The sequence below is a fragment of the Crassostrea angulata genome, chromosome 7, assembly GCF_025612915.1.
Source record: "Crassostrea angulata isolate pt1a10 chromosome 7, ASM2561291v2, whole genome shotgun sequence".
Taxonomy (NCBI): Eukaryota; Metazoa; Mollusca; class Bivalvia; order Ostreida; family Ostreidae; genus Magallana; species Magallana angulata.
In genome coordinates, this window is record NC_069117.1 from 27,843,755 (window position 1) to 27,871,715 (window position 27,961).

The 27,961-nt window shown below is 33.6% G+C and overlaps 2 protein-coding genes across 5 annotated transcripts; both read left to right on the forward strand.

Moving 5' to 3' along the window:
• Nucleotides 1-216: 216 nt before the first annotated feature.
• On the forward strand, nucleotides 217-6,366 carry LOC128157269 (epidermal growth factor receptor-like). The gene is made up of 6 exons (XM_052819735.1): nucleotides 217-376; nucleotides 3,833-4,195; nucleotides 4,514-4,645; nucleotides 4,920-5,000; nucleotides 5,411-5,529; nucleotides 5,662-6,366. Exons 1-6 carry the CDS (start codon nucleotides 268-270, stop codon nucleotides 5,752-5,754), a joined length of 897 nt encoding a protein of 298 aa, XP_052675695.1. The 5' UTR covers nucleotides 217-267; the 3' UTR covers nucleotides 5,755-6,366.
• Nucleotides 6,367-10,138: 3,772 nt separating this feature from the next.
• Nucleotides 10,139-26,324, forward strand: LOC128155597 (glycerol-3-phosphate dehydrogenase, mitochondrial-like). 4 transcript variants are annotated; one of them, XM_052817380.1, is made up of 18 exons: nucleotides 10,139-10,271; nucleotides 13,730-13,866; nucleotides 14,323-14,485; nucleotides 14,682-14,806; nucleotides 14,965-15,062; nucleotides 15,219-15,382; nucleotides 15,904-16,065; nucleotides 16,995-17,139; nucleotides 17,634-17,719; nucleotides 17,852-17,959; nucleotides 18,245-18,379; nucleotides 18,997-19,175; nucleotides 19,920-20,051; nucleotides 20,305-20,463; nucleotides 21,028-21,213; nucleotides 22,674-22,772; nucleotides 23,281-23,361; nucleotides 24,810-26,324. In XM_052817380.1, the coding sequence occupies exons 2-18, from the start codon at nucleotides 13,765-13,767 to the stop codon at nucleotides 24,915-24,917; spliced, it is 2,232 nt and encodes a 743-aa protein (XP_052673340.1). In that variant the 5' UTR covers nucleotides 10,139-10,271; nucleotides 13,730-13,764; the 3' UTR covers nucleotides 24,918-26,324. The 4 variants fall into 4 exon arrangements, with proteins under 4 accessions (XP_052673340.1, XP_052673343.1, XP_052673341.1 ...); XM_052817381.1 differs by having other exon boundaries at nucleotides 10,140-10,274; nucleotides 13,728-13,866; XM_052817382.1 differs by having other exon boundaries at nucleotides 10,159-10,215.
• Nucleotides 26,325-27,961: the final 1,637 nt, after the last annotated feature.

The window sequence follows — 27,961 nt, forward strand, 5'->3', positions numbered from 1 at the left end:
CTTTATAACTTTAAAGTTTATAATACATTCTCTATATAATAAGTCACTATGAAGAGGAATCAACCAGTCTTGATACGACTGTAGCTATTTATTTACCAGTATAGTCTTCATTAAAAACAAACCACCATTTATTATGAAACAGATGTACAAGTCATACTGGATTCGCTCAAACGATTAGCGAGTGCGTCAGAGAGGTTGAACTATTTAAGGGTCACGTGGTATTATTTTCCCCTCTTGAGCACCAACTTCTTATATTGTTGAGCGAGGATGGAGTTCCTCGTTAAGTTTGTTTCGGTGGTTTTATTGTTTGTGTCCAGTGTGTTGGGGGTGGAGATTATCAGTGTAGTAGAACAATCGGTGTTTGGACAAGGGGACGGTAAGTTTGGTTACACGACAGAAACTTGAAACTCCCAACTTTTATTGTAAATTGTTGTTTGAAAGATGGGGGAAATGGGTGCAAAACTAGGCTATATTTAGATCATTTTTTTTTTTTGGTGGAGGTAATGTACAAGGGTTTTTTTTTTCAATAATTAGATACATCTTGTTTGTTCTTGAGGGTCACCAGGGATCGTATTCGAGGTTTTGATAGTGCGAACAACCCGAAGTTTGAGTATTAAGTTACACATCGAGTAATGTAGAGAATTTAAACTATCCGATGGTTACTTAGACGGGAAGCGGTGTGGGAGGGTTAATTCGCTGTTTAAAAATATAATCTATTATTGAGGTTAAGAAAACTGTAGGATTATATCGTTAATGTGGGATCAATTTGATATGTAAGTTTAGTTATTATACATATTTTAACAATATTACAACTAAGCTTAGTAAACAAATGTAGCTTACAGGCCAGGTTTTTTTTTTCATACTATCCTAGCTGGAATCGTTTTAATTTCATTCGGGTGTAATTTAGTTTTGAAAATCAGAAGTAATTCTTAATCTTAAGTTTTTTCATTTCTTTTCAAATAAATATCAAAATATGATTGTATTATATTTCCTTCTTTAAACGAGCTACATAATTTGATTAAAGATTTTATCCAGATTTCAAAGTTATCAACAAAAGATAATTTTTTTTATCAAAAGAATAAGATGTGATTAATTAATAAAAGTTAAAAAAAAAAAAAATCAATTCATACCAAGTAATTATGATTGTAGATTTGTCCTTTGAAGAATGGAATTTTATTTCTTATGTTTATGTTTACGTTATATTTTGATGTGATATTCCATCTTTGAGTATTGAAAGCTACAGTAATCGGGATTAACACTGGCGGATTTAAGGGGGGGGGGCGTGGAGGGCGCACGCCCCCCCCCCCCCTGAAATTTTCAAAGTATGCATGACTGTAGATGATTTGATAAATTTTACATAGAAAAGTTAGCATTTTGTGTTTCACTGTATTTATAATTATGCCTGACTCAATATTACACCTCTTTGATACACTAGCTCTATAAACATCCCATTCTGATCCTAATGCCTGTTGACAGGTTCTGATAACAAACCAATTAAACTGTGTTTAAAACAAGCAGTGTTGGTAATTTCATTATGGTGGCTTCATCAAATTCCCCAGGGCCCTGATCTTGGGGCTTCGACCAAGAATCAACTGGAAATCCCAACAGTTTTGTGTTAAGTGTAGACTGCGCTGTCATTTCCCTATTGCGATGCAAGCAAAAATTTCTGAATATTTAAAAGCTGGTCGAAGGTAAATATATAATTGCATTTAAAACCAGATGGTCTATGTGCAATCATTAATTAATTACTGTATATTTTTTGAAATTTTTCTAGGTAAATAGACTATTTTGATATAAGAATATTGAAGATTTGATGCATCAGATATTTTTAACAGCTAATAGGTGGTCGGAACGTAACGTCATTAGAATGTTGTAACTTTAATAACCTGGTTAATTTTGGGAGTTCATAAATGCCTAAAATATTTTGTTTTTAATCCAATACATATATAAGGTATAAGTAACAAAATGTGTCAAATTGTTATATATATGTTATAGGCTTTTGTGTAAAGTGTACATAACTACTAATAAAATTACCACTATTTGAGCCTGGTTTTACCTTCAAAATACACGAAAACCCAGGAGCTTTCGGGGGTTTCGCCCCCGGGGCCCCCACCAGGGCTTTGCCCTGGACCCACGGGGGGCCTCAAGGCGGACCCAGACCCCCTGCCTCAATAATTTTATCAACGCCCCCCCCCCCCCATTACAAATCCTGTATCCGCCCCTGATTAAATATTACTATAACATTAATCAGTTCCTATTATCAGTGCTAAATTGTCAAAGAATTACATGTATGTAAACCCGCCTATATGACTTTTCTGTTAACCATTATTAATATAATATTGTATGCCATTATCCATCATCTTTTGTACCTTTTTGTTGTGAATATTCCATTTTCTGTTTTCTTATATCCTGATTAACACGAATTATTGAATAGATGATAAGTTTATAAAGCAATCTTATCGTTGCTCAATGAAAAAAACAAAACAAAACGGTGTTTGTTGACAAAGTTCAACAAACTGAAAGCATGATGATGTTTGTTTCATATTCCTTTGAGTATGAACTTCATTGCAGTTATTGGCAGGTGACTATGCAGAAATAAGAAGATGAAACAACCTTTTATACACACATCAAAGAAGCTTTAACTATAACGAACGAATGAAATTAAATATAATAACAAAAGTGAAGGAAGTGAGGAGAAGGACAGGCTCTGCATGTGGTGTATCAATACATGTACACGAAAACACCTTCAGACAAGAATTCTATGATATTTAATAAAAACACAGTGGGTTATGGTTGTATGATGTAGACAATGATCGATATGTGTTAGCGCCGGATTGGGTTTCATATTTTATCAATTTCAGTCAGTTTTTTGTCAAACGTTTCCATTTTTAGACCTAAAAGGGGTGAAATAATCTAGACAGATATAACTGTACATGTAATTAAAACTCTACGCCATCTAAATATATATATATATAGAAAAATGAATTCGCTAAATTAATAACTTTGGCACGGGCACCTTAGGTTACCGGTATTAATAAATTTATTTTTCCGTGGTATTATTATTTGCTGCACTTTTAAATTGTTATTTTTAATTGTATTAGAGATTAGATTCCATATATTTATGTAGAAGCCCTGTGGCAAATATTAAATGAGTAAAAAATACATGCATTATCATCAAATATATGAACATCGAAAAAAAAATGCATACGATGCATGGCTGTTGAAGAGAAAAGACGAACGACAAACCGGGAAACTTATGAGGGTCCCGTCAAAATATTGTGCAGTATTTTTTCAGTATTGTCTTCATATGTCTTTAGATTATACCTCTATACGACGCTCCAATACTGAAAATAATGTCATAATAACTTGTTAAAAATGACAGGATCATTACAGATATTAATTAATGCGGATGGCTAGATGGCCGAGTTGTTGGCGAGGTGGCCGCTCACTGCTAGGAGAGTGGGTTCCATTGGTCGTGAATTCAAGCACCGGTGGATTTTTATGTTTGATACATGTACTTAGAGGCGTTAATTGGATGATAAATAAGAAAATGATACAGGCAAACTACACAAATATTTACTTTAAAATGATGTATATTCTGTGAAGAATGTATGCATTCAGTTGAAATTCGATTTACATGTGTATGACGTGTCGAGTGTAACTATAAAATTATCCTGCTAGTATCTTCCTGTGCCTAGATGTAGTTAAAAGCCACTAAAATATAAAAACAAACGCAATATTGTTCACAACAAAACAATGAAGCTTTTGTGATATAAGAGCTGTGAAAATTTATTTGCACATGCTACATTATATAAATTATTTGGTGTTGTAGAATGCTATGGCACCCACGTCGGCTTTGGCTATTCTGGGACTCCCGAATTTCACTACGAATCTCTTTTAAGACGATACCGAGGATGTAAGCACGTGGAGGGAAATCTAGAAATCACCAACCTCCAGTCGGACCAAATCTCGTACGACCTCTCTTTCCTGTCTACGATCGAGGTAGTGACGGGATACGTCCTGCTCGGTTTGCTGGACCTGGAGTCCATTCCTCTCACCAACCTGAAATTGATTCGAGCAGACAACATGTTTAACATCATGGGAGAGGACTATGGCCTCGTGGTGGCTTTCACAGACGCCGCAGGGGAAAACAAAAACCGGGGACTGAGGGAACTTCAACTCCCATCCCTCAAAGGTAGTTGAGGCCTAGTTAAAAAGGGGAATGAAGGGAAAAGGTGTTCGAAAACGTCAAATTGTCTTTCATACTCAATTGTGGTATTTAGCATTTTATTCAAGAACTTTGAGATACCATATGTAGTAAAAATTGGTCTAGATATAAATGACATTCACCCCAGGGATATATGATTGTAGTTCCGGTATTCAAACGATGTTTGCTCAGTATTGGTTAGTCTTGCATAGGCATTTGATGATAAACCTTTCTAACTCTTTCTCCGAAAGATGAATTTTTAAAAAAGCCTAAAAGTTGAAGTTCTTTTTCATATTTGACTTACAGAGATTTCAAGAGGGCGAGTTCTTTTCATGCAGAATCCGCTGCTGAATTTTGTCAACACTATTGCATGGAACGTCATAGTTCCAGGAGTAACCAACCCGGTCACGTACGGTGACAGTGCTTATAACACGACAAGTAAGTGAATTGGTTTGAAACATTCCACAGACAGTTGTAATCAGTACATTATCAAAACTTCCTAAAAAAAAAAAAAAAAAAGAAATTAAATGCCGATGCTGTCTCCATTCTAGTAATTGCCTCAAACTCTATTATCAAATTTGTTGAAGTATCAAACGACCGCCATTTTAACAAAAAAAAGTACAATACAACCATTGAATAGTTTGTCTTTAAGTTGTTCTTGGTTTGAATTTATATTATAAGAATACATTGATGTGATGTAATTTTCGTTCAGGTCTTGAAGTATGTGATCCTGCCTGTGAAAACGGAAATCAACGCTTTTGCTGGGGGCGAGGACCCAAGATGTGTCAAATTGGTACGTGTATGTGTGCATGTGCCTCTGGTGTGTAAGTACGTGCATACAGCATGATTACCGCTTAAAGTTGTATAGAAGCTGAAAGCATCATATTCTTGAAATTCTCATAATGTTTGCTAAAGATACATATAATGAGTAAATATTTTCTTAATGATGCCAATATTCAGCCATGATTTAATTTGTTTTTCCTCTTCACTAAATGAAAAGAGAAAATAAAAACGAAATCCACTTTGTTCCTAGGGAACTAGGCGATAAAACCAATTATAAAATAAGGTTATTCTGATAATAAACTCTCGGTGTTCCCTATATCAAAAAAGCTATTAACTATGTAAAATATTATTAACAGACAGTTTGATTTGTCATATATTACAAGTTTATTAATTACCCAATTCTCCTGATATTTTCTTTAGTTCACTTCCCAATATGTGACGAGCTGTGCCCAGGTCGTTGCTATGACAGCACAATAGTCGGCTGTTGCCATCCAGAATGTGCCGTAGGATGCACGGGCCCAAGCAATTCCGATTGTCTGGCAAGTCAAAAAATTTTTATTTTAATTTATCATTCAGGCATTCGCACACACCATTCCACATTTTAGTGTATTACTACATAACAACTAGACATACTCGACGTTTTGAAGATATGTGTTGTCTTTTTTCTTCAGATGTGTAAATACTTCAAAGCTGGTGAAGCATGCGTATCTAGCTGTCCGGGAGGAGTGTCCGTGCGTAATGGACAGGACTGCCTGGAGAACTGAGACATTGTCCAGATGTGGAATAGTTCGGACATGTCTCTGTCCCAAATTAGACTCATGTGCACCGGGACGTTTTCTTTCTCAAAACTCAGTTTCCATGCATGCATAGAGGCACTTACATCCCTCGCTAAATATGAAACCCTTTAGTTTCTTTTACGCGTGTTTTTTGCGAGATTAATTTTCGATGTTGTACATTCCTCGTCTGACCAGAAAAAACATTGATTATATTATTTTCAAAATCAGGAATAGAGTCGACAAGACAGTGTCCAACATATGTCAAAACCAAGGAGTTGACGCGTGTATTTTTAAAATGATTTGCGAAATATTTGTAAAATATTTCTATTTATTAAATCAGTGTGTATTTATAATTGCAGTTCTTTATACAGTATTGCAAAAAAAAAATCATTTATTTATATGATCTGATATCAATGCTGTATTTTTATTGAAATATACATTTGATAGTAGCTATCGATTATGTTTGCAATAAATATATTTAGGTTCACCAAAACGGTCGAGAGTCCAATGTAATTTATATACAATTCAATTTTAAGCGTTGCTATTATTGAATGATTTGCAAATTGATCATACAGAAATAAAGTCTATTCTATAAATTCATTCAATGAAATGCGTTTGTATTTGTTATTTTAAAATATGATTAACTGATTTTATTTCTACTCAGTTTACACGAAGCAATATTATATTAGGAAGTTTTTAAAGCATGATTTGTTTTACTTAGTGTAAAACCTTTTATCGAATTTAAGCCTTCGATCGTGCTCAAAGGGTGTTAGAAATAACAAGGTAGTACCATGTGGAAAAAAATACAAAAACATATTCTCTTAGAGTTTAGCCGATCGAGTTTACTGTATATCATTTTTTAGCGTGGTGCAGAAGTTGGTGTTTTATTTTTGTGGATTAAAAAAAATGTAAAGATTTATAACAAAATACGCTAATATTCTTATTTGCCAAAATGTCAAGAATATGTTTTAAATGGTGTATAATTGTCCATATTTTAGGGTATTTTTTTCTTAATGACGGACGATGTAACGATGAAAAGTGACATCCCACCCCACCCTTACCCCCAATTAAAATGATGACCGGGGTAAAAGCCACTATACCGGATTGCTATAGATCATTTTTATTTGCCTTTGTCTTCAAATAACTCTTTCCTGGCACATAACTGACTTCTATATTTGGATTTGTTACATATGATCTGCATAAACATACTGAGGCTTGTATTAGTATGTTGAGTACATATAGCCATGCACATTTTGCAGCATTTGGGACTAAGCATACTTACCTTGAACAAATGGTCGGCACGGATTTGAAGTCCAGACAGGTAAGGTAAAAATGAGTGTCCCTCTTTAAGAAGACTCAAAGGTCGTGGTCATACATGTATTTAGACTATATTTATCTGCTCTCTATAAAAATATAGAAAAATGCCTATACTCTGTCCCGAGTTTTTGCTTCCACCACTTTCTCCTTGATATTTCGATAATCATAAATACCTTTTTTTTAAACTTCGTTCATCCACTTATATGAAAAATGTCCAGATTATCTGTTTTGAAACGCCCCCTCTACCGCTTCAGGTTTCAGTAGAAAGTAAATCAAAGTACTGAAGTACTGAAAGCCGGGCTCTTTTGGTGTGTCTTTATGCATATTGTGTAGTAAAGACTGAAAATCTCTCTCTCTCTCTCTCTCTCTCTCTCTCTCTCATGCTTTTAATGTCGGCAAAGCATCAGAGAGCGACCAAATTTTGTAAGCGGCTATAAACAAAAAATATGTCTGTCTAGTAGAAGTTAAAAAGTTCAACAGTTGCTGCCTTGAATTTTGCAACAAGCATTATATATCTTCATCGCGCAGCAAAGTAGTTCCTGGAAATTCATGCGCATTGTATGTGTCCAAAATGCATAGTAATGTTTTAAAAACACGTTCTTAATAAGAAAACTAAAAAAGATATACAATTCATTCGAAATTTAAAAAAAAAGAAACAAAATGCCAACACTTTTGACAAAACGTGGCTCTTTGTGTAACTATTTGGTATAGCGGAAGCTTTACCTTGACGCTGTTTGGTTTTTTGTTTACTTGTGCTATTTATAGTAACATTGGCGATTTGCCTGCCTATAGCCAGGACTCTGCTTTCAGCAGAGCCCGGCTAAAAATCATCAAAAAGTGATGGAAGCAATAACTTGGGTCAGACAATAAATCTGAATGATAGTATATGGATTGTTTTCTTATTAAATAATATTTTATAGCTCAAAAGTTCATATCTTAAAATGTTTGGTAGATACTGATGGTTAATTTTTTTTTAGCCTCCTAAAACGTCTTCATTTACTCAAACCACCATTGGGTAATTTGCGCCATCGTCGCAAATCACAACAAACGCAAAGTTCTTGCTGACAGTGGCTGGAGACAATGAACTTAGACCTACAAAAAAATCCCATGGCATTGAATATGATATTCTAATATTCAAACCAAACATTAAAGTTGAATAAATGATATATATACTTGAGGTTTGATCAAGTCTATTTTCAGTTTGAATATCATGTGCACATGTTAAATGACATTTACCCCCCAAAAAAGTAAAAATGGACAAAACAACAAATTATGCACCAGAAGAATTGCAGTGTTACCTATCACTGATATGGCCTCTTGATTCCAAATGCCATACCATGGATATAGTATGATGGTAAAGCAATATGTTCGTATATTGACCTTGTAGAGGAAAGCTTTTCTAGTTCACATGCAGCAATCGAGATAATTTTTTCGAACACGATTGTTTCAAATTTGCTAAAGCAGATGTTTGCAAAGAATAAAAAAAATGAATGCTAAATCTAGAACATCGAAGTTTATGTCGTAAAAAGAAGTGCATGCATTTATAATCGATCCATGTTTGGATTTTGATTTGTACATGTAAACATGCTTTAATTTATATATAATATGATGGTAAAGCAATATGTTCATGTATTGACCTTTTATAGAGGGAGGAAAGATTTTCTAGTTCACAAGCAGCAATCGAAATAGTTTTTTCGAACACGATTGTTTCAGATTTGCTAAAGCAGATGTTTGCAACGAATAATCAAAGTACTGAAGTACTGACGGGAGTTGATTTTCATTTATTTTAAAATCAACTTATCTTGCGTGGCAAATTGTTTCTAGCCTGTATTTAAATTACGCACTTTTTTAATAATATGAATTTTAATTTGACTTTTCAGACAAGAAACCCCATATGAATCATGTTGTGTAATATTTAAAGATAGATTTCAGACTATGTAATACTAATCGAAACAATTCTAAAAATTGTATGGATCCAAGCACTATTAATATTGATATTGAACTCCAGTCTCGTTCAACCAGACGCTCAGCTGTCTCCGTTAATCTCCAACAAGAAAGAGAGCCTCTCTGTTTGTCGGAGATTTACGGAGACAGCCGAGCTTTTGGTTGAACGAGACTATATTAAATTCTGGCGTAGGAATACATGAGACTACATAAATATCTAAATTGTTCGTATGTATAAAATCTTACTATTTTCAAAGTGTTTATAGATAAGTTTCCTTGAAAACAATGCTTCAGCATTCATTACGTTGATTTTTTCTTTTATATTCAAGAACTAAGACTTGTCAGCGGTGATGATTTGTGTTTAGGTCCAAACACCGTTTCACTTTCGGTTTGCCAGAGTGACTGCATAGGAGAGTTGATTAAAATCAACTCCCAAAAATAAAAACATGAATTCTAAATCTATAACATCAAAGATTAAGTCGTATAAAGAAGTACATGCCTTTTTAACCGATTTATAACGCGTATATCATTTACATTGTACATTGCATTGTGAATGGAAAACAGTACATTAATTACCATAGTATTTTGAACAACACAAGTGTAAGTGCAGACTTTAAACGTTACTGTACAGTATATTCACATTTTGTTTTTGTAAAAAGGTCAGGTCAAAGTCACTACCGTTTCACTCAACTTAAATGATGATAAATCTGCAGAAGACACCTGTTTAAGATATGAAGTTTCTATTGATTCTTTGATGAAATGATAGAATATTACAATGTCTATTAGGTAGTGACCTTGACCTGACCTTTATGCAAAAACAAAATGGTCAAATTTGATTAAACTGATAGAATCATTAGGTTATATGATCTGTTCGACTGTGTCAAAATTTCATGATTTTTTTTAATATAAGAATTCAGATTGTCTGATAAAGAAAAGACCCTTTCCTTAAATCTTATAATTATTCTCTCTCTCTCTCTCTCTCTCTCTCTCTCTCTCTCTCTCTCTCTCTCTCTCTCTCTCTCTCTCTCTCTCTCTCTCTCTCTCTCTCTCTCTCTCTCTCTCTCTCTGCTGTATTATATCGGGATCGGCATACAACAAACTCTACAGGTCAGGGTCAAAAAGACTTAGTTAGCAGAAGTGATTTTTGTTTGCGATGCGGGAAGTCTGAAAAAAGAAAGAAAGAAAGGGGTTAAGTTAATTGAATCCATTTAGATCACATATTCATTGGTGTACACATTTCAAAAGTAAGTTATGATTCAAGTAACATTGTCATTCTGATTCAATATATCCTGTTACCTTAATAGCTATAATGTAACTAAAAGCTGAGCAAATTCAGAAGGATGTACATTTTTGAAAGATAAACATATTGGACACGATCTTTTGTTTATATATTGGACTTTCTTTGTATAGATTGATTATTAAGCTATTCAAATTCTTTGCAAATTGCCAATTTATGATAATGAAAACGTCACAATTAGGTGAGTGAATAACTAGCAATGTCTTGACAAGGCTTTAACCTGTCCAAAGTTACTGCAGAAACCTTGGATTTTTCCCTTTATGTCGATTACAATTGTATATTTGAAAATAGATATGTGTAATCTCCTTAATTATGTTAATATCCTCAAAAAGCTAGAGAAACAGTCACCTGGGACAGATTATATAACTTCAGATTTTAAGCAAGCAATACCTCTGAGATTATTGCATAGTTAAAGCAATACTTGTCCCTTAAAAAGGTGCAACAGTGTAACACTACAACCCAATACAGTGTACAACAAATTTTTAAAAACAAGTTATAACTTTGAAACCAGTGTATGAATAGTTACATATGTCAAAATTGATGAGAGATAATTCTGTTTTGGATCCCATGAAAATATTGGCACAGTAGAATATGCACAGAAAAACCCTGTCCTCTCTTTTCTCACATTATTATAAAGCTACACAGGAAGTTTGAAATCATTTGTCTTGAGCGCATTTTCTATACCCAGAGACATAAATAACATTTATTTATGTCTCTGCTTTACTTTACTGTTGACTCAATCCAGCCGTTACTTAACCATATCCTGAGTGTGTTGTGAAGTGACATTGAATCAAGTTTCAAGTCTAAGGCCTAGGTTAGGTCATAACAGACTAATGTGTAAAACCTTGTCTGTAACGTATATTTTCTCCCCTTGGTTCAATCTGGCTCATACTTAAACTACAGAATAGGTTTAGGTATAGATTGACCTTGAACAAATCTTCTAAGTCAGATTTTTAAGTTTTAAGGACCCTAAATACATAGTTCTAGGTCAAAATTGAAGGTCAAATCAAGGCACTTCGAAATTCATTTCTTAACTGTAATTTCTCTAACCTTGGATAATTCTTGCTTAGACTTGAGAGGAATCAATGGCCATGGCCATAATTAGACAATATTTATCTCGTTAAGAAGAATTTGTTTGCAAAATGGCAAGAATTAGCCTATTTTTGTGACTTCAGAGATAAAACTCTTTTTGACAATGAAGACTAATACATATATCAAGATTAATGTGATACGTATCCTCTGTATAATGTTTTATACAGATTTGGTTTTAATACGATACCATTTAGAAATTGCTTAAAATTGGGGGCAGATAAAATTGTGGGCAGCTATATGACCATATCGAATATAGTCCTTTAAATGATAAAATATATGGTTTGTTCTCTTACTCAAAAAAGTTTATAGCTCAACAATACATATCTTTAGCATTTTTTGGTAAATCTAATGGTTAATTTGTTGACCATTTCTAATGGTTAATCTGTTGACAATCCAGGGTCCTGAACCATAATGTGCCTGAAATTTAAGGTTGTTAAGTACCGGTAGTAATGAACCAAGTTTCTTGGCCATGGTCAAAACAGATCTCTCAAAAATCCTTGCACAGGTACTTGCAATTATTTTCTCTCTCCATGGCCTAATCTTGCTCAGAATTTTCAACTCTAAAAGAAATGCCTGTAAGTAAGGGGTTTGCTGTGACCTTAGTTTAAATTTATGCATAAATAACAAGGTCATAACAGACCTTTGTGAAATCCTTGTGTTTTCTCCCTTTGCCTTTTCTGCTCTTATGTTCTACACCTATAGAGTGTTTATAATTAGAGAAAGGAATAACACACCTGGAAAAAGTCACTCAAATTAACAGGAAATATTTTGATAGTGAAAGATATAATGATAAATAAACTGTCAAATAAGCGAAAAATTTGCAGTTTGGGGATGAAAAATGAATATCTATTATGAATAGTCCTTTAAATGATAAAATATATGGATTGTTCTCTTACTAAAAAAAAGTTTATAGCTCAACAATTCATATCTTTAACATTTTATGATTATCTAAAATAATTATTCCAGTTATAAGTAACAACAAAAGCCCTTATGTGATTCGAACTCGGGATGTACGGATCACAAGTTCGACACTTTATCCACTCTGCTATGGAGTAAGTTACATGTATTAGTGCATAAAATTCTTTTAAGAAAACGAAATGTCGTTTCGATCAGCGGTCAGCCATTTTGTGATGATGTGTTATTCCACCTTAATGACCTTGAATTGCCTGCAGATAAATATAAATATGAATTTTTCCCCTTTATCGATAAGACACAGACATGATTTCTATTATAAACATTAAACTGTGCTCAAATGAACACACAATGTTAAGTTATAATTTCAATGGTTATATGATAAAGGAGTTTAAAAGGTGAAAGCTAGTCTCTTGATGATTTAATTAAAGCACACTGAAATTAGAGCTGGATATTTATTGAGAGTAGTTTTTATAAGTTGACGAGTTGAAATAATACCCTGATAGAAATAAAATTTTATGCTATCAGCTATGTTTGCATATTTTCCTTCCTAATTAAATGTAGGTTCATTTGACAGCATACAGTATAGCAGTACATGTATATGATTTGATGTTTGTCCAATAATTATGTCTGCATGAAGCCTTTGGAAGTTTCAGGTTCCTTGGGTTTCCTCTTCTATATGTATCAATTATACATGTAAATGTAGTTATTAATAATTCTGTTTCAGTCATGATAGTTATTGCATATAATTATATATATGAGAAGGGAATACTTTGATATCTTTGAAATATTTAATCAGTGCAGAAAAATGCAAAACAAGTGGATGATACAGTTCATTAGAATAAAACCTAGGTTTTCTACATGTAATATATTTGTTGAAAAAAGAAACCTGTTAAGTTTGTTGTTTTTGATTTGGTAATTCATATGATGCTGGTTAATCTAGAAATGCTGATTATGAACTTTATCACAAAAAATGAATTAAATAACAAGAATATGAAAAAATTGTATGTGTACAAAGGTGACAGGTCACTGTGTTGTTTTAAATATTAATGAATCTTTCCTACACGAATATTAGAGCATTAAATTGTGCTTATGGTCTTTCTTCAGTCATGGTCTTTGAGAGCTTTGAAAATATTCAATTGTCATTGTGATGATGAACTTCTTTTTTTCAATCAGATATTATTGTTATTATCATGATTTTATACTACAAACATGTACAGTACACATATCTGCTATGAAGTTATGAATGTGTGCTATAAATTGTCTAAGACTGTATACTTGGAAAAACAATGCACACATATCACACATATTTCTATATGTGAAGGCAAGTATGCTTAAAATTTTTTTTATTTTCATAATAAATGGTTTTTGTTTCATCAGTTGATTTGTGTTTCTTTATAGCACCCGCAAGGTCTCTGTAACCTTGAAGAAAGGAAATGCACCGAGTAGGACAGACCGTAAGGAGATTAGCCAAGTATGGCATTGTCCTGGGAGGGGGGACATGTATTTTAGCTTGGGCTACAATGCCAGGCTCTTCGGTAGGTTTAAAACATTATATTTTTATGCTGAAGTAAAGAATATTTACTTTATAATGTATGGTTGATCATTTTGCATTTGATATGAGAAAATTAGATTATGACAATGAAATGCGCAGTTTATTTTACATGGGGTCGAGGTAAAATCTAGGCAAAACATGAAAATTTTAATGTGAATTTTAGTTTGTATTTTCAAAAATGTGGTCTTGTAACATCCTAAGCAAATCTGAGTATTAACCTTTTAGATGAAAATAAACTACACCATAATGTTGTTTAATTGTCTTTAAAAATGAAATTTATATGTTAATACCCAGTAGATTTAATGTTTAAGCTAGCACATTATTTTTGAAAGAAGTTAATTTCAGAATTATATTTAACTAGATCATTGAATCAAAGCTACGCCAAGATACAGATTATTATTGAAATAAATAAATGTTTGTGTACATTTTTTTTGCCAAGGTGCCAAACGTATCAGCAATGGAAGATCAGTTGAAATATGCCTGGTCTCCCCTACCAACTCGACAAAACATGATTGACTCGCTGAAAAAGGACGAGTTTGATGTTCTAGTGATTGGGGGAGGAGCCACAGGTTGTGGGGTCGCTTTGGATGCAGTAAGCAGAGGTAAGTGTTTGTCTGAAAAATATTCGATCAATTATATTGTTACCTGTAATGCATATTAAATGATAGATTGATATCATCCCTGCAGGGTTCAGAATATCCGAGTTCTGGTCTCTGATTTGGGTTTATATTTGTATGATGATTGTAGTGCTATTTTTTGGATATGCCTTTTTAGGGCATTTAAAGAATTGTTTTTTAGGATTAAAGACAGGTTTGGTAGAGAAATTTGACTTCTCCTCAGGAACAAGCAGTAGAAGTACTAAGTTAATTCATGGAGGAGTGCGATATTTACAAAAAGCTGTCTTTAATTTGGATATTGAGCAGGTAGAGTTCATAAGCACAAAATAATGAAAGGCTTTCAATTTTATTGATGAAGGAATTAAAGAAGGTTTTATGAATACATTATTTGATTTTTTTGTTATTAATTTGGTAATGCTTGAGCATTGCCTGCATGACTTTTTCCTTGTTTTGTTTGTTTTCAGTACCGCATGGTAAAAGAAGCACTTGCAGAGAGAGCAAACTTAATCCAGATTGCGCCACATTTAGCTTATCCATTTCCTATTATGTTGCCCATTTACAAGTTAGTTACTGGTTTTATCGTGCTTGGTTCATGAGCAAAGTCTCAGTAATTGGAAGGTTCCTTTATTTATTTAGAAATTTTTGAAAACTTAGAATTTTATTAAATTCAAAGAGACTTTCAAAGTGTATTTTTACATGGGTAACATTCTCTTCACAGACTCTGGCAGGTTCCTTACTTCTGGGCTGGAATTAAAACCTATGATGTAATAGCAGGAAAACAACTCCTCAAACCAAGCTATTATTTATCTAAACGGAAAGCATTGGAGCTCTTCCCCATGTTAAAGAAGGAGAAACTGGTTGGAGCACTAGTCTACTATGATGGTACATTGCTTTATAAATTGCTTTATATTCTAAAATTAACATTTAAAATGTTTTCTAATGGATATATAAATTGAATTGAGATTTTATTGAGAAATAGATAATTGGCGATTTTAGCATGAAGAGTTTATATCGCCAAACATTGGTGTCTATCTCTGTGACGCAATGGGTGTAGCTTCGATCTACCACACCCGCAGGTCTGGAGTTCGATTTCTGCTGCTAGTTTTTATGAATAGCAGTAAAATTTAAAAAGTTGATTTTTTTACTCAAATTTTTTTTATCATATTCAATTTGAACATATGCTACAAATCCATATCTCAAAGTAATTTAATAGAATGGACTTGTATGCAGAACTTTTCCCATGTATTTGGAGGACCCTTAAGCATATTTCATAACCCATAAATTCATATGCAATGACCAGATTTGTACATGTTAGTACTCATTCAAAGTGAAGGGGGCTTTAAAATTGTTGATTTATATAGAAAAAAACCCACATGTTAATTAATTAAGGTGTATTTTTGCAGGACAACATGATGATGCTAGGATGAACATTTCCATGGCTATCAGTGCTGCCCGTATGGGAGGTACCATGACAAACTATACAGAGGTAGTCAAACTGTACAAAGATAAAGATGCGACAGGGAAGGAGGTGGTCTGTGGAGCTAGGGTGAAAGACAGACAAACGGGTACAGTGCTTATCAACCTAGAATACAGAAAAGTTATGTAAATGGGAAACAAAAATTAATCATTAGAATACTGTAATCATTTGAAATGATATTCTAGTTTTCATTAGATTGAAAGACAGACAAACGGGTACAGTGCTTATCAACCTATAATACAGAAAAGTGATGTAAATGGGAAACAAAAATTAATCATTAGAATACTTTAATCATTTGAATTGATATTCTAGTTTTCATTAGATTGAAAGACAGACAAACGGGTACAGTGCTTATCAACCTATAATACAGAAAAGTGATGTAAATGGGAAACAAAAATTAATCATTAGAATACTTTAATCATTTGAATTGATATTCTAGTTTTCATTAGATTGAAAGACAGACAAACGGGTACAGTGCTTATCAACCTATAATACAGAAAAGTGATGTAAATGGGAAACAAAAATTAATCATTAGAATACTTTAATCATTTGAATTGATATTCTAGTTTTCATTAGATTGAAAGACAGACAAACGGGTACAGTGCTTATCAACCTATAATACAGAAAAGTGATGTAAATGGGAAACAAAAATTAATCATTAGAATACTTTAATCATTTGAATTGATATTCTAGTTTTCATTAGATTGAAAGACAGACAAACGGGTACAGTGCTTATCAACCTATAATACAGAAAAGTGATGTAAATGGGAAACAAAAATTAATCATTAGAATACTTTAATCATTTGAATTGATATTCTAGTTTTCATTAGATTGAAAGACAGACAAACGGGTACAGTGCTTATCAACCTATAATACAGAAAAGTGATGTAAATGGGAAACAAAAATTAATCATTAGAATACTTTAATCATTGTAATTCATATTCTAGTTTTCATTATATAGATTGAAATTAAGTTAAGAAAGAGGATTTACATGAATGAATATGGTATATCTTTTAGGACAAGAGTTTGATGTGAAGGCCAAGTGCATAATCAATGCAACAGGACCATACACAGACAACATAAGACTGATGGATAATGACCAAGAGAGGAAGATCTGTCAACCAAGTCAGGGGGTGCACATAGTTCTGCCTGATTATTACAGGTACCGATCATAACAGTACATTTTATATCTTTCACTGTATGAAGAGAGATAACTTCTTATGATTGAAATTTTTTTTTGTGAGAAGAATATTGACATTTTCTTCATGAATGATCATACCCATCCTTTGTTGCATTGACACATGTACAAATGATGATACCGGTACAAGTACTGATGTAACGTTAATTGTATATGTATGTGCTTAATGCATTTACTCATGTTTAGATCACAGGCGTGTTCAGCAGAGCTGGTGCTCGCAAGTGCTCTCCAAAATTTGTGTCGCAGGTATAGGGAATTTTGGTGAGTGCGAGCGAGCACTCGCTCTGTTGAACACGCTTCATATTCATAGTTTGTATTGGTATAGAAGTTGAGTTTCCTTTGGTTGAGAAACCAGTTGATTCAATCACCACTAGACAAAGCAGAGGTGTGGTGGACTATTACAATTCCATCTGTAAGTGCCTGATCCTGCTTGTATTATGATTGTTGCCATGTTTCAGCCCAGACAAGATGGGATTGTTGGACCCTTCTACCAGTGATGGTCGAATCATTTTCTTCTTGCCTTGGCAGAAGCATACACTAGCAGGTAAGGAGGAAGACTTAATACATATCAATACATATCAATCAGCCTTTTACACTTAGTGTTTTGTGGGGTTTTTTTAATTTTTTGGTATTTTAACTTTGGGTATGTTGGTGATTGTTTCCTTTTTTCCCCCAGGGACAACTGACTCTCCCTGTGATCTGACGGACTCCCCCGCCCCCACAGAGAAGGAAATCCAGTTCATCCTTAATGAAGTCAAGAATTATCTTCATCCAGATGTGGAGGGTAAGTGTGTAAAAACATCAAGATTAAACTTTAGATGTTTGAGTCATGGCAGCCATGTTACATGAATGGTAATTTTTTCAAGGTTTGATAGGATGTAATGTTACATGTAGGTATAAGGAATAAACATTCTTTTCCATAACCTGTTTTAGGTAATTGGTCATTGCTAAAGGTTACCTATGGAATCAATGAAAATTAAGCATTTTATATATAATGAATTCTAATGGTTCAACAGTATGTTCTTATTATTTGCTAGCACCATTTGTATTCTTCGTGGTTGTCTTTCAGTTCGGCGGGGAGATGTGCGTTCGGCCTGGTGTGGTATCCGCCCCCTTGTATCAGACCCCAACAAAAAGGACACCCAGTCCGTGGCCAGGAACCACATCATTGAAGTGGCAGAGGACCATCTTATCACGATAGCAGGCAAGACCTGATTTCTATATGATAAACATCAATTTTTGGCAGATTTCTTGTTTTTCAGTGTAGAAAATTTGACTTAGATTTTGTACCTTTTAATTAAAATCGTTTGACATGCAGTCTATGAAAAAATGTGTAGAAACTCAGAACATGTAATAGAGTTTACATTAATTAAAACGTGATTCTACTGGAGGAAAGAGTAACAGTGATTGCATTATTTTATACACATTATTCTACAGAAGGGGAAGTGCAATACTGTAAATTCCTTATATTATGAGAATACTTAATTCCGCGATCCCACTGTTTTGTATCAAATCGCGAGAATATAAAATCGTGAACGCGGAACTTTTATCCTTATTTATCATAGTTCTTAACTCTGAAAAAATAATGGCGAGATTTTAAAATTTGCGAAGGGTGCTCCTCGCGATTTTACACGGATATTAATTCCTCGCGTTTAATTAGGAATCTACAGTAGTGTTTACAGTATACATGTACACGTACATATAATTTTACAGGAGGGAAGTTTTAGTTTGATTGTGATTACGTTATTTAAAGCATTATTCAACAGAAGGGAATTGTAAATACCAGTAGGATTTTGTCATTTTATACATATGATTTTACAGGAGGGAAGTGGACGACCTACCGTCACATGGCCGAGGAGACCCTTGATAAAGCTGTGCAGGTGTGCGGCCTGAAACCCTCGAAGCCCTGTCAGACCAAGGGCTTACTACTGGACGGGGCTCATGGATGGACCCCCACCCTCTTCATCAGACTGGTGCAGGACTTTGGGTTGGAAAATGAGGTCAGTTTTACAAGTGAGGTAAAAAAAAAAAACGTAGAATTTTAATTAAACGCAAGTAATTCATATCTGCATAAAATTGTGAGTAGCACATCTTGCAAATTTAAAAATCTTGCATTTATTTTTTATGACAAATGTAAACTACATGAAACTTTTGAAAACAATTTGACATTCTGGATTTTATGTTCACACCATTGAGTGGAAAACGTTTGAATCGTGTAAAATAAAGAATCTAAAGTATGTTTTGTTATGGAATACTGTTGAATCATCATTGTTCGTAGGGGACCAAAGTTTGTGGCTTTCATGAGTAACCCTTGCCCATGAATTTACATCCCCATGAACTGTTATACACTCTTTTGTCTAATTTTTATTTATCCCAATTATACTACAAACGAAATTACGTCCCCACAAATCAGGAAATTTTGGCTACCCACGAACATTGACCCCCAAGAACAAAACTGATTCCACAGTAGTGGAACCTATTCATTTCATGTTATTACTATATTGTTCTCTGGTCTATAGACTTAAGTGAGAAATAAGTTTGCATATTGAAACATATACATTTCATATAAAATATAAATGTACATTTGTCTACAGTATGCAATCTGCAAGTTTTTCTTATTTGTTTCAACCATATCTTGCTATGTAATTGAATTTAAATTGTAAATGAATCTGTACGTAAACATATATTGCCAATTTAAAATGTGTTTGATGTATTTTTTGAGACTTTTGTCTATTTATACACAGGTAGCCCAACATTTGGCCAGCACGTATGGAGACAAGGCCTTTAAGATTGCCAAGATGTCCTCACTGACCGGACAGAGGTGGCCTGTTTTAGGGAAGCGACTCCACCAAGAGTTCCCTTATTTAGAAGCGGAGGTAAATATTCATAAAACTCCAACAAGAGTTTCCTTCTCTAGAAGCTGGAGTAAATAATCATAAAACATAAACAAGAATACCCTATATATTTAGTAACAGAGGTAAATAATCATCATAAACCAAAATCCTAAAAAAAAATGTCCCAATTCAATTCAAACCGCATACAATCCAATTCAATCAGCATGTTAAAATTGCCAAAATTATCAGACCTGTCATTTGTCTTGCATTTGATTAAGGCTGTGAATTATTATAGGTGAGGTATGCCATTCGGGAGTATGCCTGTACCGCCATAGACATCATTGCACGCAGGACCCGCCTAGCTTTCTGTAACGCTAACGCAGCAGAGGAGGCATTACCCAGGATTGTACAAATCATGGCAGAGGAACTCAAGTGGAACAAATCCCGGCAACAGGTCAGTCAGAACCACTTCACACAACTTACTGAGTTGAAAGTTTTTTTTAAAGCATACATGGACATTTAGGCCACACCAGTGTACTTTCTTGTTCATCAGATATTCAGTGAAAAAAAGGTACAAGGGAGGGAGTGACTAAGTAATAAAATTATTACTTTTTGTAGCCATAATTTTTAGGCGGTACATAAATTTGTGTGGAGGGTTATATTTTTTCTACTTGTTTCTGATTTATAAATTAAAACTATTTAAAATGAGAAAAATAAAGCGGAAATAGAACAGAAAATGGTGCAGAAACTCCTGTGTGCAGGAAATTAATAATAATATTATTTTTATAGTTTTTTTTAAATACAAGCATGTGGGGTTCAACTAACAAGAAATTATATTGATTTGGCCGTAGAAATGAAGAATAATTCTGGATAGTTTTTGTTGCAGATTCATGACAGCATTGTACATTTTATTTATTAAAAGCAAATCCATTATTTCATTGTGTACTCTTCAGTTTTAAATGTAGTTCTTATGCAAAGAAATTGTACCTAATTATATGATGTATACACGTATATACAGGAGGAGTTGAGTAGAGCCCGGACCTTCCTGAGGAGGGAGATGGGACTAGATCTGGGCAGCGGAGCATCCAACGTCCCCATCAACTTCACCAAGGACGAGATCAACATGTACGTCAAGCGGTTCAAGAATTTGGACGGAGACAACAAGGGATACATCACCGTCAACGACCTTCGCCGGTACTTCAAGGTCGGTCTATTTTGATTTTGTGTTGATGTTGTTGAGGATCAGATGTTGATCAATAACAATATAACAGTCAGTATTTGATGAGTGTCAAAGAGTCGAAGTATTCTCTCTTTGTTTTTTCGTCTTATTCCATCTGTCTAATCTTCTTTTTGTTGAATTACACTAACAGTTTGCAAGATTTTCTGAATACATCTATTTTTGTGATTTACATATAGAAAGGGGTGAGTGTATATGCAATGATAATTTTCCTAAATGATATTATCAAAACATATTTGTACATTTAATTTCTTTGGCATATTTACAACAATCGGTAGTGTAGTCAGCTGTTAAGAACTGTTTGCTAATTTAACCTGGAATCATGCTTTATAATTCATTCTATCTCCATCTGGAAGCATTTATGGTTTATTATATTTCATTCTAGTATACATACCGGTATATATAAATACCGTCAATGATAAAAATCAGAAATACTTAAGAGATATAAAATTCTATGTTAATGTATATAACCAAAAAATACCAATTAATTAGGACAAAAAATTTTCCCTATGTATTTCTATCACGTATTTAACTTGATACATTAAACTACATGAGCATCTCTTCTGATTATTTAATCTGTGCAAACACAGGGGTACATGCATAATCAGGTGATTATGTCTGTCTTTCTGTCCTATTCCACATCTTAAACATCAACAAGAAGAAATATATGATTTATCCTAGTACTTGTATGGAGGCACCTCCCGGTATGAGGGTGTGTTATGACCTTCACCTGTTGATAAAGGTCAAGTTCACTTCATCACTAACATGTCCTTTTTTTTTCTTGGCTGCTATAGTTTGATTTTACATGCAGATACTTGTCAATATGCTTATTCAATGTAAACTTGTACATGTACTTGCTGAAAAGATTTATTTCAAGTTTTACTGCCAGGGGAAATGATCATTCGCAATAAGTGTTTAGAATCTTTCCATCATTTATATGATATTTATGTATATCCTAAAGTCTTGTGGTTAGGATTTGATTTTTTAAGAATTAATTATAATTGTTAGAACAAGAAAAAATTTACCTGTATCCTTATCATTGATAAGTAGTCATTTTGCACATTGAAAACTATTTTTTTTCTTTATCTAATCACTGGGTATTTGCACTTAGAGCTTGGTAAAATTTCGTTGATCATTTTATAGGTAATTGCTCTATAATATTACGGATAATGCTTTATTTATAATTATTTCATTTACACAACCTTATTACAAATCCCCAGATTAAAACTCCTGTAAGGATAAATTTAAGGAATTGTCTGGTTCTTGGGTTTAACTTTTATCACTATCATTAATTTATTTCGAATATCTTTTATTTTTGTTAAATCAATAGCAAGTGGATGAGATGATTTTATACTGGCAGTTAATTCTAAAAAATCATTTTGAAATTCTGGAGAACAATTTCATAAAATTGCTTTTAATCATTGTAGCAAACTGGGGAGAAGGTTACTGAGGATCAGTTACACGACATTCTGAGTGAAGTGGATCTTAATCGCAACGCCCAGGTGGACATCGGGGAGTTCCTACAGGTCAGTTCTATTGGTCCTCATGTCAAACACGGCTTAATAATTTTCTCCTTCTTTCAATGGCTCCGTGCAGGATAGGGTGATTGCTCTTTACTTGCATCATGGTTATTGCATTCACATTTTTGCAAAACTTTCTATTTGTTGCTGTATTGATTTCTTGATTTGTCGTTTTTATGTTATAAAGTCTTCAAGGTATTAGTACTCAAAACTGTTAACTTCATAAAAATACATGCAAGTCTTATGCAAAGCATGTTCTAGTTTGCGTGTTACAGAATGATAAACTAGGTACATTTAAAATCTGTAACAATATAGATAAATTCATTGCCCTTGGGTTTGATGAAAAATCAACACTACAATCCTATAATTCTATTACACTGTTTTACTCAACATTGCAACTTATCTTTCTTTATAAACTGATTGACTTGAGCAGCACTTCATTTTGGAATGATTGAACCTTGTGAGAAGTACCATATCCTATTTAGATGGGGGTCTGTTTATTTTTTTTTTCCAGTTAGTTTACTGTGCTCAGATAGCTGCCCAGATAAATAATCTAGATGAATATGATCAAGATCTCCACAGAAAACACCAGCTGGTATAGATATGAAACTGAGCACCCTTTTAATTTTGTGTCATCTTTGGTCAAAATGTGTGACTCTATATTGCTTTTGCCTGTAGATTCTTCATACTACAAAAGATCTGAAATTAATTGTCATTTATGTATGCTCTTTACACATTAATGTGCTTAAATCTTTACTTACACCCATTTCTTCTCTAACTGGTTTCTGCACATTTGCAACAAAAGAGATCGGTTTTCTCTGCATAGTGCTATCAAAGAGTGGTGCTATTATTACATTTTTATTTGCATGGCTTGTGTGGGTGTTTTTCTCTATTGGATTTCAAATTTATATAAGGAATAAGGAATCATCTTTGAGTATTATGAGGTGATAATTTTGGTCGGAGCGTGATCAAATCCAATAAAGCCCGAAGGGGCAGAAATTATCACCTCAAAGAATGATTCCTTAATACTTATATTTATATAATTTTAGGCCATCGTACGATTGAATATTTAAATATAAATAAACAAACCCCGCTGGCGCCTCAATTTGGCGTCATTTGTATTATGAGTTACAGTATATAGTACAAAATCGATACACAGTGTTATCACAGGCAAAGACACTGGATAATGTAAATATAACTGTTATATACACATGTACCATAAGGACTTTGTATACAAATAGTAAAATTGAGGGTAAAATTTTACAAGTAAACGTGGGATACTTTCCCTTTATAAAAGATCAAGACATCATATTGGGTCAAAGGAAAGGTCAGGGTTAAATGGAAACGATGGCCAAGGGTCTAGTTTATTAAAGAAGATCAAAGGTCAATTTGAGTACATAGGACATTGTCATATTTGCAAGCGAGAGGATTTCTTTACATTACATTTCCTATGGATCTTTTGTTGATATGCATTGTAGGGGAATGGGGTGTATTGAAAACCCTTTATAGCTAGTGAAGTGAAGACAATTTTCAATTTATACAGCTAACTGCTTGTTTATTCTGTGCATAAAGCAGCAAAAGTGTTTCAGTTGGCTCATATTACATATTCAGTAGTTATTAAAATGGTGCTACGTACATATATCATGCTACACATAGTGTGTCCTGAGGGCTTTAGAGTTAACAGTAGAATATAAATGGTGAACTTTACTCCAAATACAGTATGTTAACACATATATATCATAGTTTTAATCAGTGCAATGCCCTCCAATAAACTATTCTGAGATTCCCATTACTAACAAAGTCGTTGATCCTACAGTTTTGCCTGTGTGTTGAGCTTTGTGTATTTTAGAATATGACTGTTCCCCACCAACTAACTCCTTTATAGTGAACTCTTTTGTCAAATATACAAGTACAGTCTTTTTGCAGTTCAAGTGGTTGGTCATTATATAGATATTTTCTCTTAATTTTTCTTTTATACATTTGAAGCAATAATCAAAAGGATTTTTTATTCAGGTAAATTATTGTTGATTTCCTTTTTTTCAGTTAATGAGTGCACTCAAGAGTGGAGCAGTGGCAAACTCGAGATTCGCGATGGCTGCCGAGTTGTCATCAGAGAAGATTCCAGTGGACAGAAGTGGAGGAGGAGTGTAATATGATGGAAAAACTAGAAATTTAATAAATTTATATGAATTTTTTGTACTATGTACTGGACAGTACCTATGATATTGTCTTTTCTCGGAACAATATTTGTCATTTAATGCTGTTTGTCACTGATTACCATCTAATGGTAAAGAAATCCAAAGCTGAAGGAAAAAAAAACCCAAATAATTGATCTACAGACTGCTTGAAATGAATAGGAAGCAAAAGAATCTCTTTCAATTTTGCATTATTATGAAGATTCAACATCTTTTTATTCCTTTTTTGCACTGCTTTTTGTTTCTTTTTATTTTGCAACTATTTCAATACACCACAAAAAATGGAGATTGATAATAACAACTTTCAGATACAGATTTTTGATTTATTTATTGACAGAGGTTTTAGATTATAGATTGAATTTGGGCATCTGATAATTATGACTGTTCATGTAATATACCTTTGTGTACACTTACCGGTACATGAATATTTGTCAAAGTTTGTTTTATACACTGAAGTGTAGTGTAATACATGTAATGTTATAAGCTTGCATTGAAGTGTAATACATTTACTGTTAAAAGTCTGTGTCTATAATACACTGAGGTGTAATTACATGCACATGTTTTGTCATATCAGTACAACTGTATTAGAAAAAATGCTAAAGGAATCTATAATAAAATACTACTAGTGACTGTTAAATTGACAATGAGACAGGGTTTTAAAATAGTGTTCAGTTCTGTTAAACAGTACTTTACGATGGATGGTAAGTGTATTAACACTAGATATCCCGATTTGTTATGTATTTTTTGTTCAATCATTTTAATGATTGAAGTTTGTCTCTTTATTCCTCAGCAGTACTTGTTCATCTGTGATAATAGCATACAAAAACCAGCAAAGATTTCACTGCTTTGCTACCTATCAATTTGGTACTTTTAAAACAAAGGCTGGTTAAATGTATTATATGCAGTATATAGAAACAACTCTTGATACATGTATTTGCTAGATAATGCTAAAGCTGGTTAACTGTATAATTTGCAGTATATAGAAAACTTGATACATGTATTTGCTATAGATATTGATTTTCCCTCAACAACATGGCAAATTACATTACCAATAAAGGGCTCATGTCAGTGTTTGCAGTTAAGCCCACCCCCTTCCCCTTCAAAGACATACTCTCAATAATTTACTCAGTACATATCTAACTCTTCTGCCTCTCTAAAACGCTTTAATGAATAGATGTGAATATTTACTTGTGCATTATTTGGCTCAACATTTGATGTTGTGTGTATAGCAGTCCGATTTTTATATTCAGTGGATCTTTATAAGTCTCAATCTACATGTATTTATTAAAACCATTCAGTTTTTATAACTTTACTGTATGAATAGTGTAAATCTTTGAATGTTACATAAAATGACTTAAAGAAAGCTGTGTTGTTTTTTTTGTAAATTGTGTTTCAAGTTTTTTTTATGTGGCGGTCAGACACTATAGCTTTAACAAGTTGATGATTTTGATGAAAGGTATTACTTAAGTCTGTCAAAGGTTACTGCTTTTACCTTTTTGTTGATTTTCTTCTTAATATGTACGTGCTTGTCAGCGGAACTCAAATAAAAAATGTTCCCTTTTTATTCCAATACAAATCAATACAAGTACATAGCAAAAATTCTAAGATTCTTATTTCACACAGATGTAGCTTCAGATAATGAGAACTATATTTATCACATAGATGCTTCAATCAGCAGGTTTAAAATTTTAGAACAACTCAACTTGTTTTAGGGTTTTTAAGTTGGTTGCAAAATAAAGTAAATTCTGTTCATACCTAGTCATACATAAACAGTTAATATAACGTTAGATTTTCATCTCAATTATCTTGATGCTGGAGCACTTATTAGTTTTTAGCTCACCTGAGCTGAAAGCTCAAGTGAGCTATTCTGATCACATTTTGTCTGTCGTCCGTCTGTCCGTCCGTCTGTCCGTAAACTTTTCACATTTTCAACATCTTCTCAAGAACTACAAGGCCAATTTCAACCAAACTTGGCACAAATCATCCTTAGGCAAAGGGGATTCAAAGTTGTGAAAATTAAGGGCCACACCCGTTTTCAAGGGGAGATAATTAGAAATTAATGAAAAATTTTGAGAAATTTTCAAAAATCTTCTTCTCAAGAACCAGAAAGCCAGGAAAGCTGAAACTTGTGTGGAAGCATCCTCAGGTAGTGTAGATTCAAAGTTGTGAAATTCATGACCCCCGGGGGTAGGGTGGGGCCACAATGGGGGGTCGAAGTTTTACATAGGAATATATAGAATAAATCTTTAAAAATCTTCTTCTCAGAAACTAATCAGCCAGGAAAGCTGAAACTTGTGTGGAAGCATCCTCAGGTAGTGTAGATTCAAAGTTGTGAAATTCATGACCCCCGGGGGTAGGGTGGGGCCACAATGGGGGGTCGAAGTTTTACATAGGAATATATAGAGTAAATCTTTAAAAATCTTCTTCTCAGAAACTAAACAGCCAGGAAAGCTGAAACTTGTGTGGAAGCATCCTCAGGTAGTGTAGATTTAAAGTTGTGAAATTCATGACCCCCGGGGGTAGGGTGGGGCCACAATGGGGGGTCGAATTTTTACATAGGAATATATAGAATAAATCTTTAAAAATCTTCTTCTCAGAAACTAATCAGCCAGGAAAGCTGAAACTTGTGTGGAAGCATTCTCAGGTAGTGTAGATTCAAAGTTGTGAAAATCATAACCCCTGGGGTTAGGTTGGGGCCACAATGGGGGGTCGAAGTTTTACATAGGAATATATAGAGTAAATCTTTAAAAATCTTCTTCTCAGAAACTAAACAGCCAGGAAAGCTGAAACTTGTGTTGAAGCATCCTCAGGTTGTGTAGATTCAAAGTTGTGAAAATCATGGCCTCTGGGGGTAGGGTGGGGAATTTAATCAGCCAGGGAAGCTGAAACTTGTGTGAAAGCATCCTCAGGTAGTGTAGATACAAAGTATGTATTATGTATTATTGTACATTGTCCAGATAGTTTGTATTATGACTCCATTAAGCTGATTTTATCATACCT

What these genes read in the sequence shown, in the direction of transcription:
- LOC128157269 (XM_052819735.1), top strand. Translation starts at nt 268, where the DNA reads ATGGAGTTCCTCGTTAAGTTTGTTTCGGTGGTTTTATTGTTTGTGTCC. An exon ending in TCAACTCCCATCCCTCAAAG is followed by an intron (nt 4,196 to 4,513) that starts GTAGTTGAGGCC and finishes TTTGACTTACAG; the next exon opens with AGATTTCAAGAGGGCGAGTT. An exon ending in CAAGCAATTCCGATTGTCTG is followed by an intron (nt 5,530 to 5,661) that starts GCAAGTCAAAAA and finishes TTTTTTCTTCAG; the next exon opens with ATGTGTAAATACTTCAAAGC.
- LOC128155597 (XM_052817380.1), top strand. Translation starts at nt 13,765, where the DNA reads ATGCACCGAGTAGGACAGACCGTAAGGAGATTAGCCAAGTATGGCATT. An exon ending in AGCACTAGTCTACTATGATG is followed by an intron (nt 15,383 to 15,903) that starts GTACATTGCTTT and finishes GTATTTTTGCAG; the next exon opens with GACAACATGATGATGCTAGG. An exon ending in GGAACAAATCCCGGCAACAG is followed by an intron (nt 20,464 to 21,027) that starts GTCAGTCAGAAC and finishes ACGTATATACAG; the next exon opens with GAGGAGTTGAGTAGAGCCCG.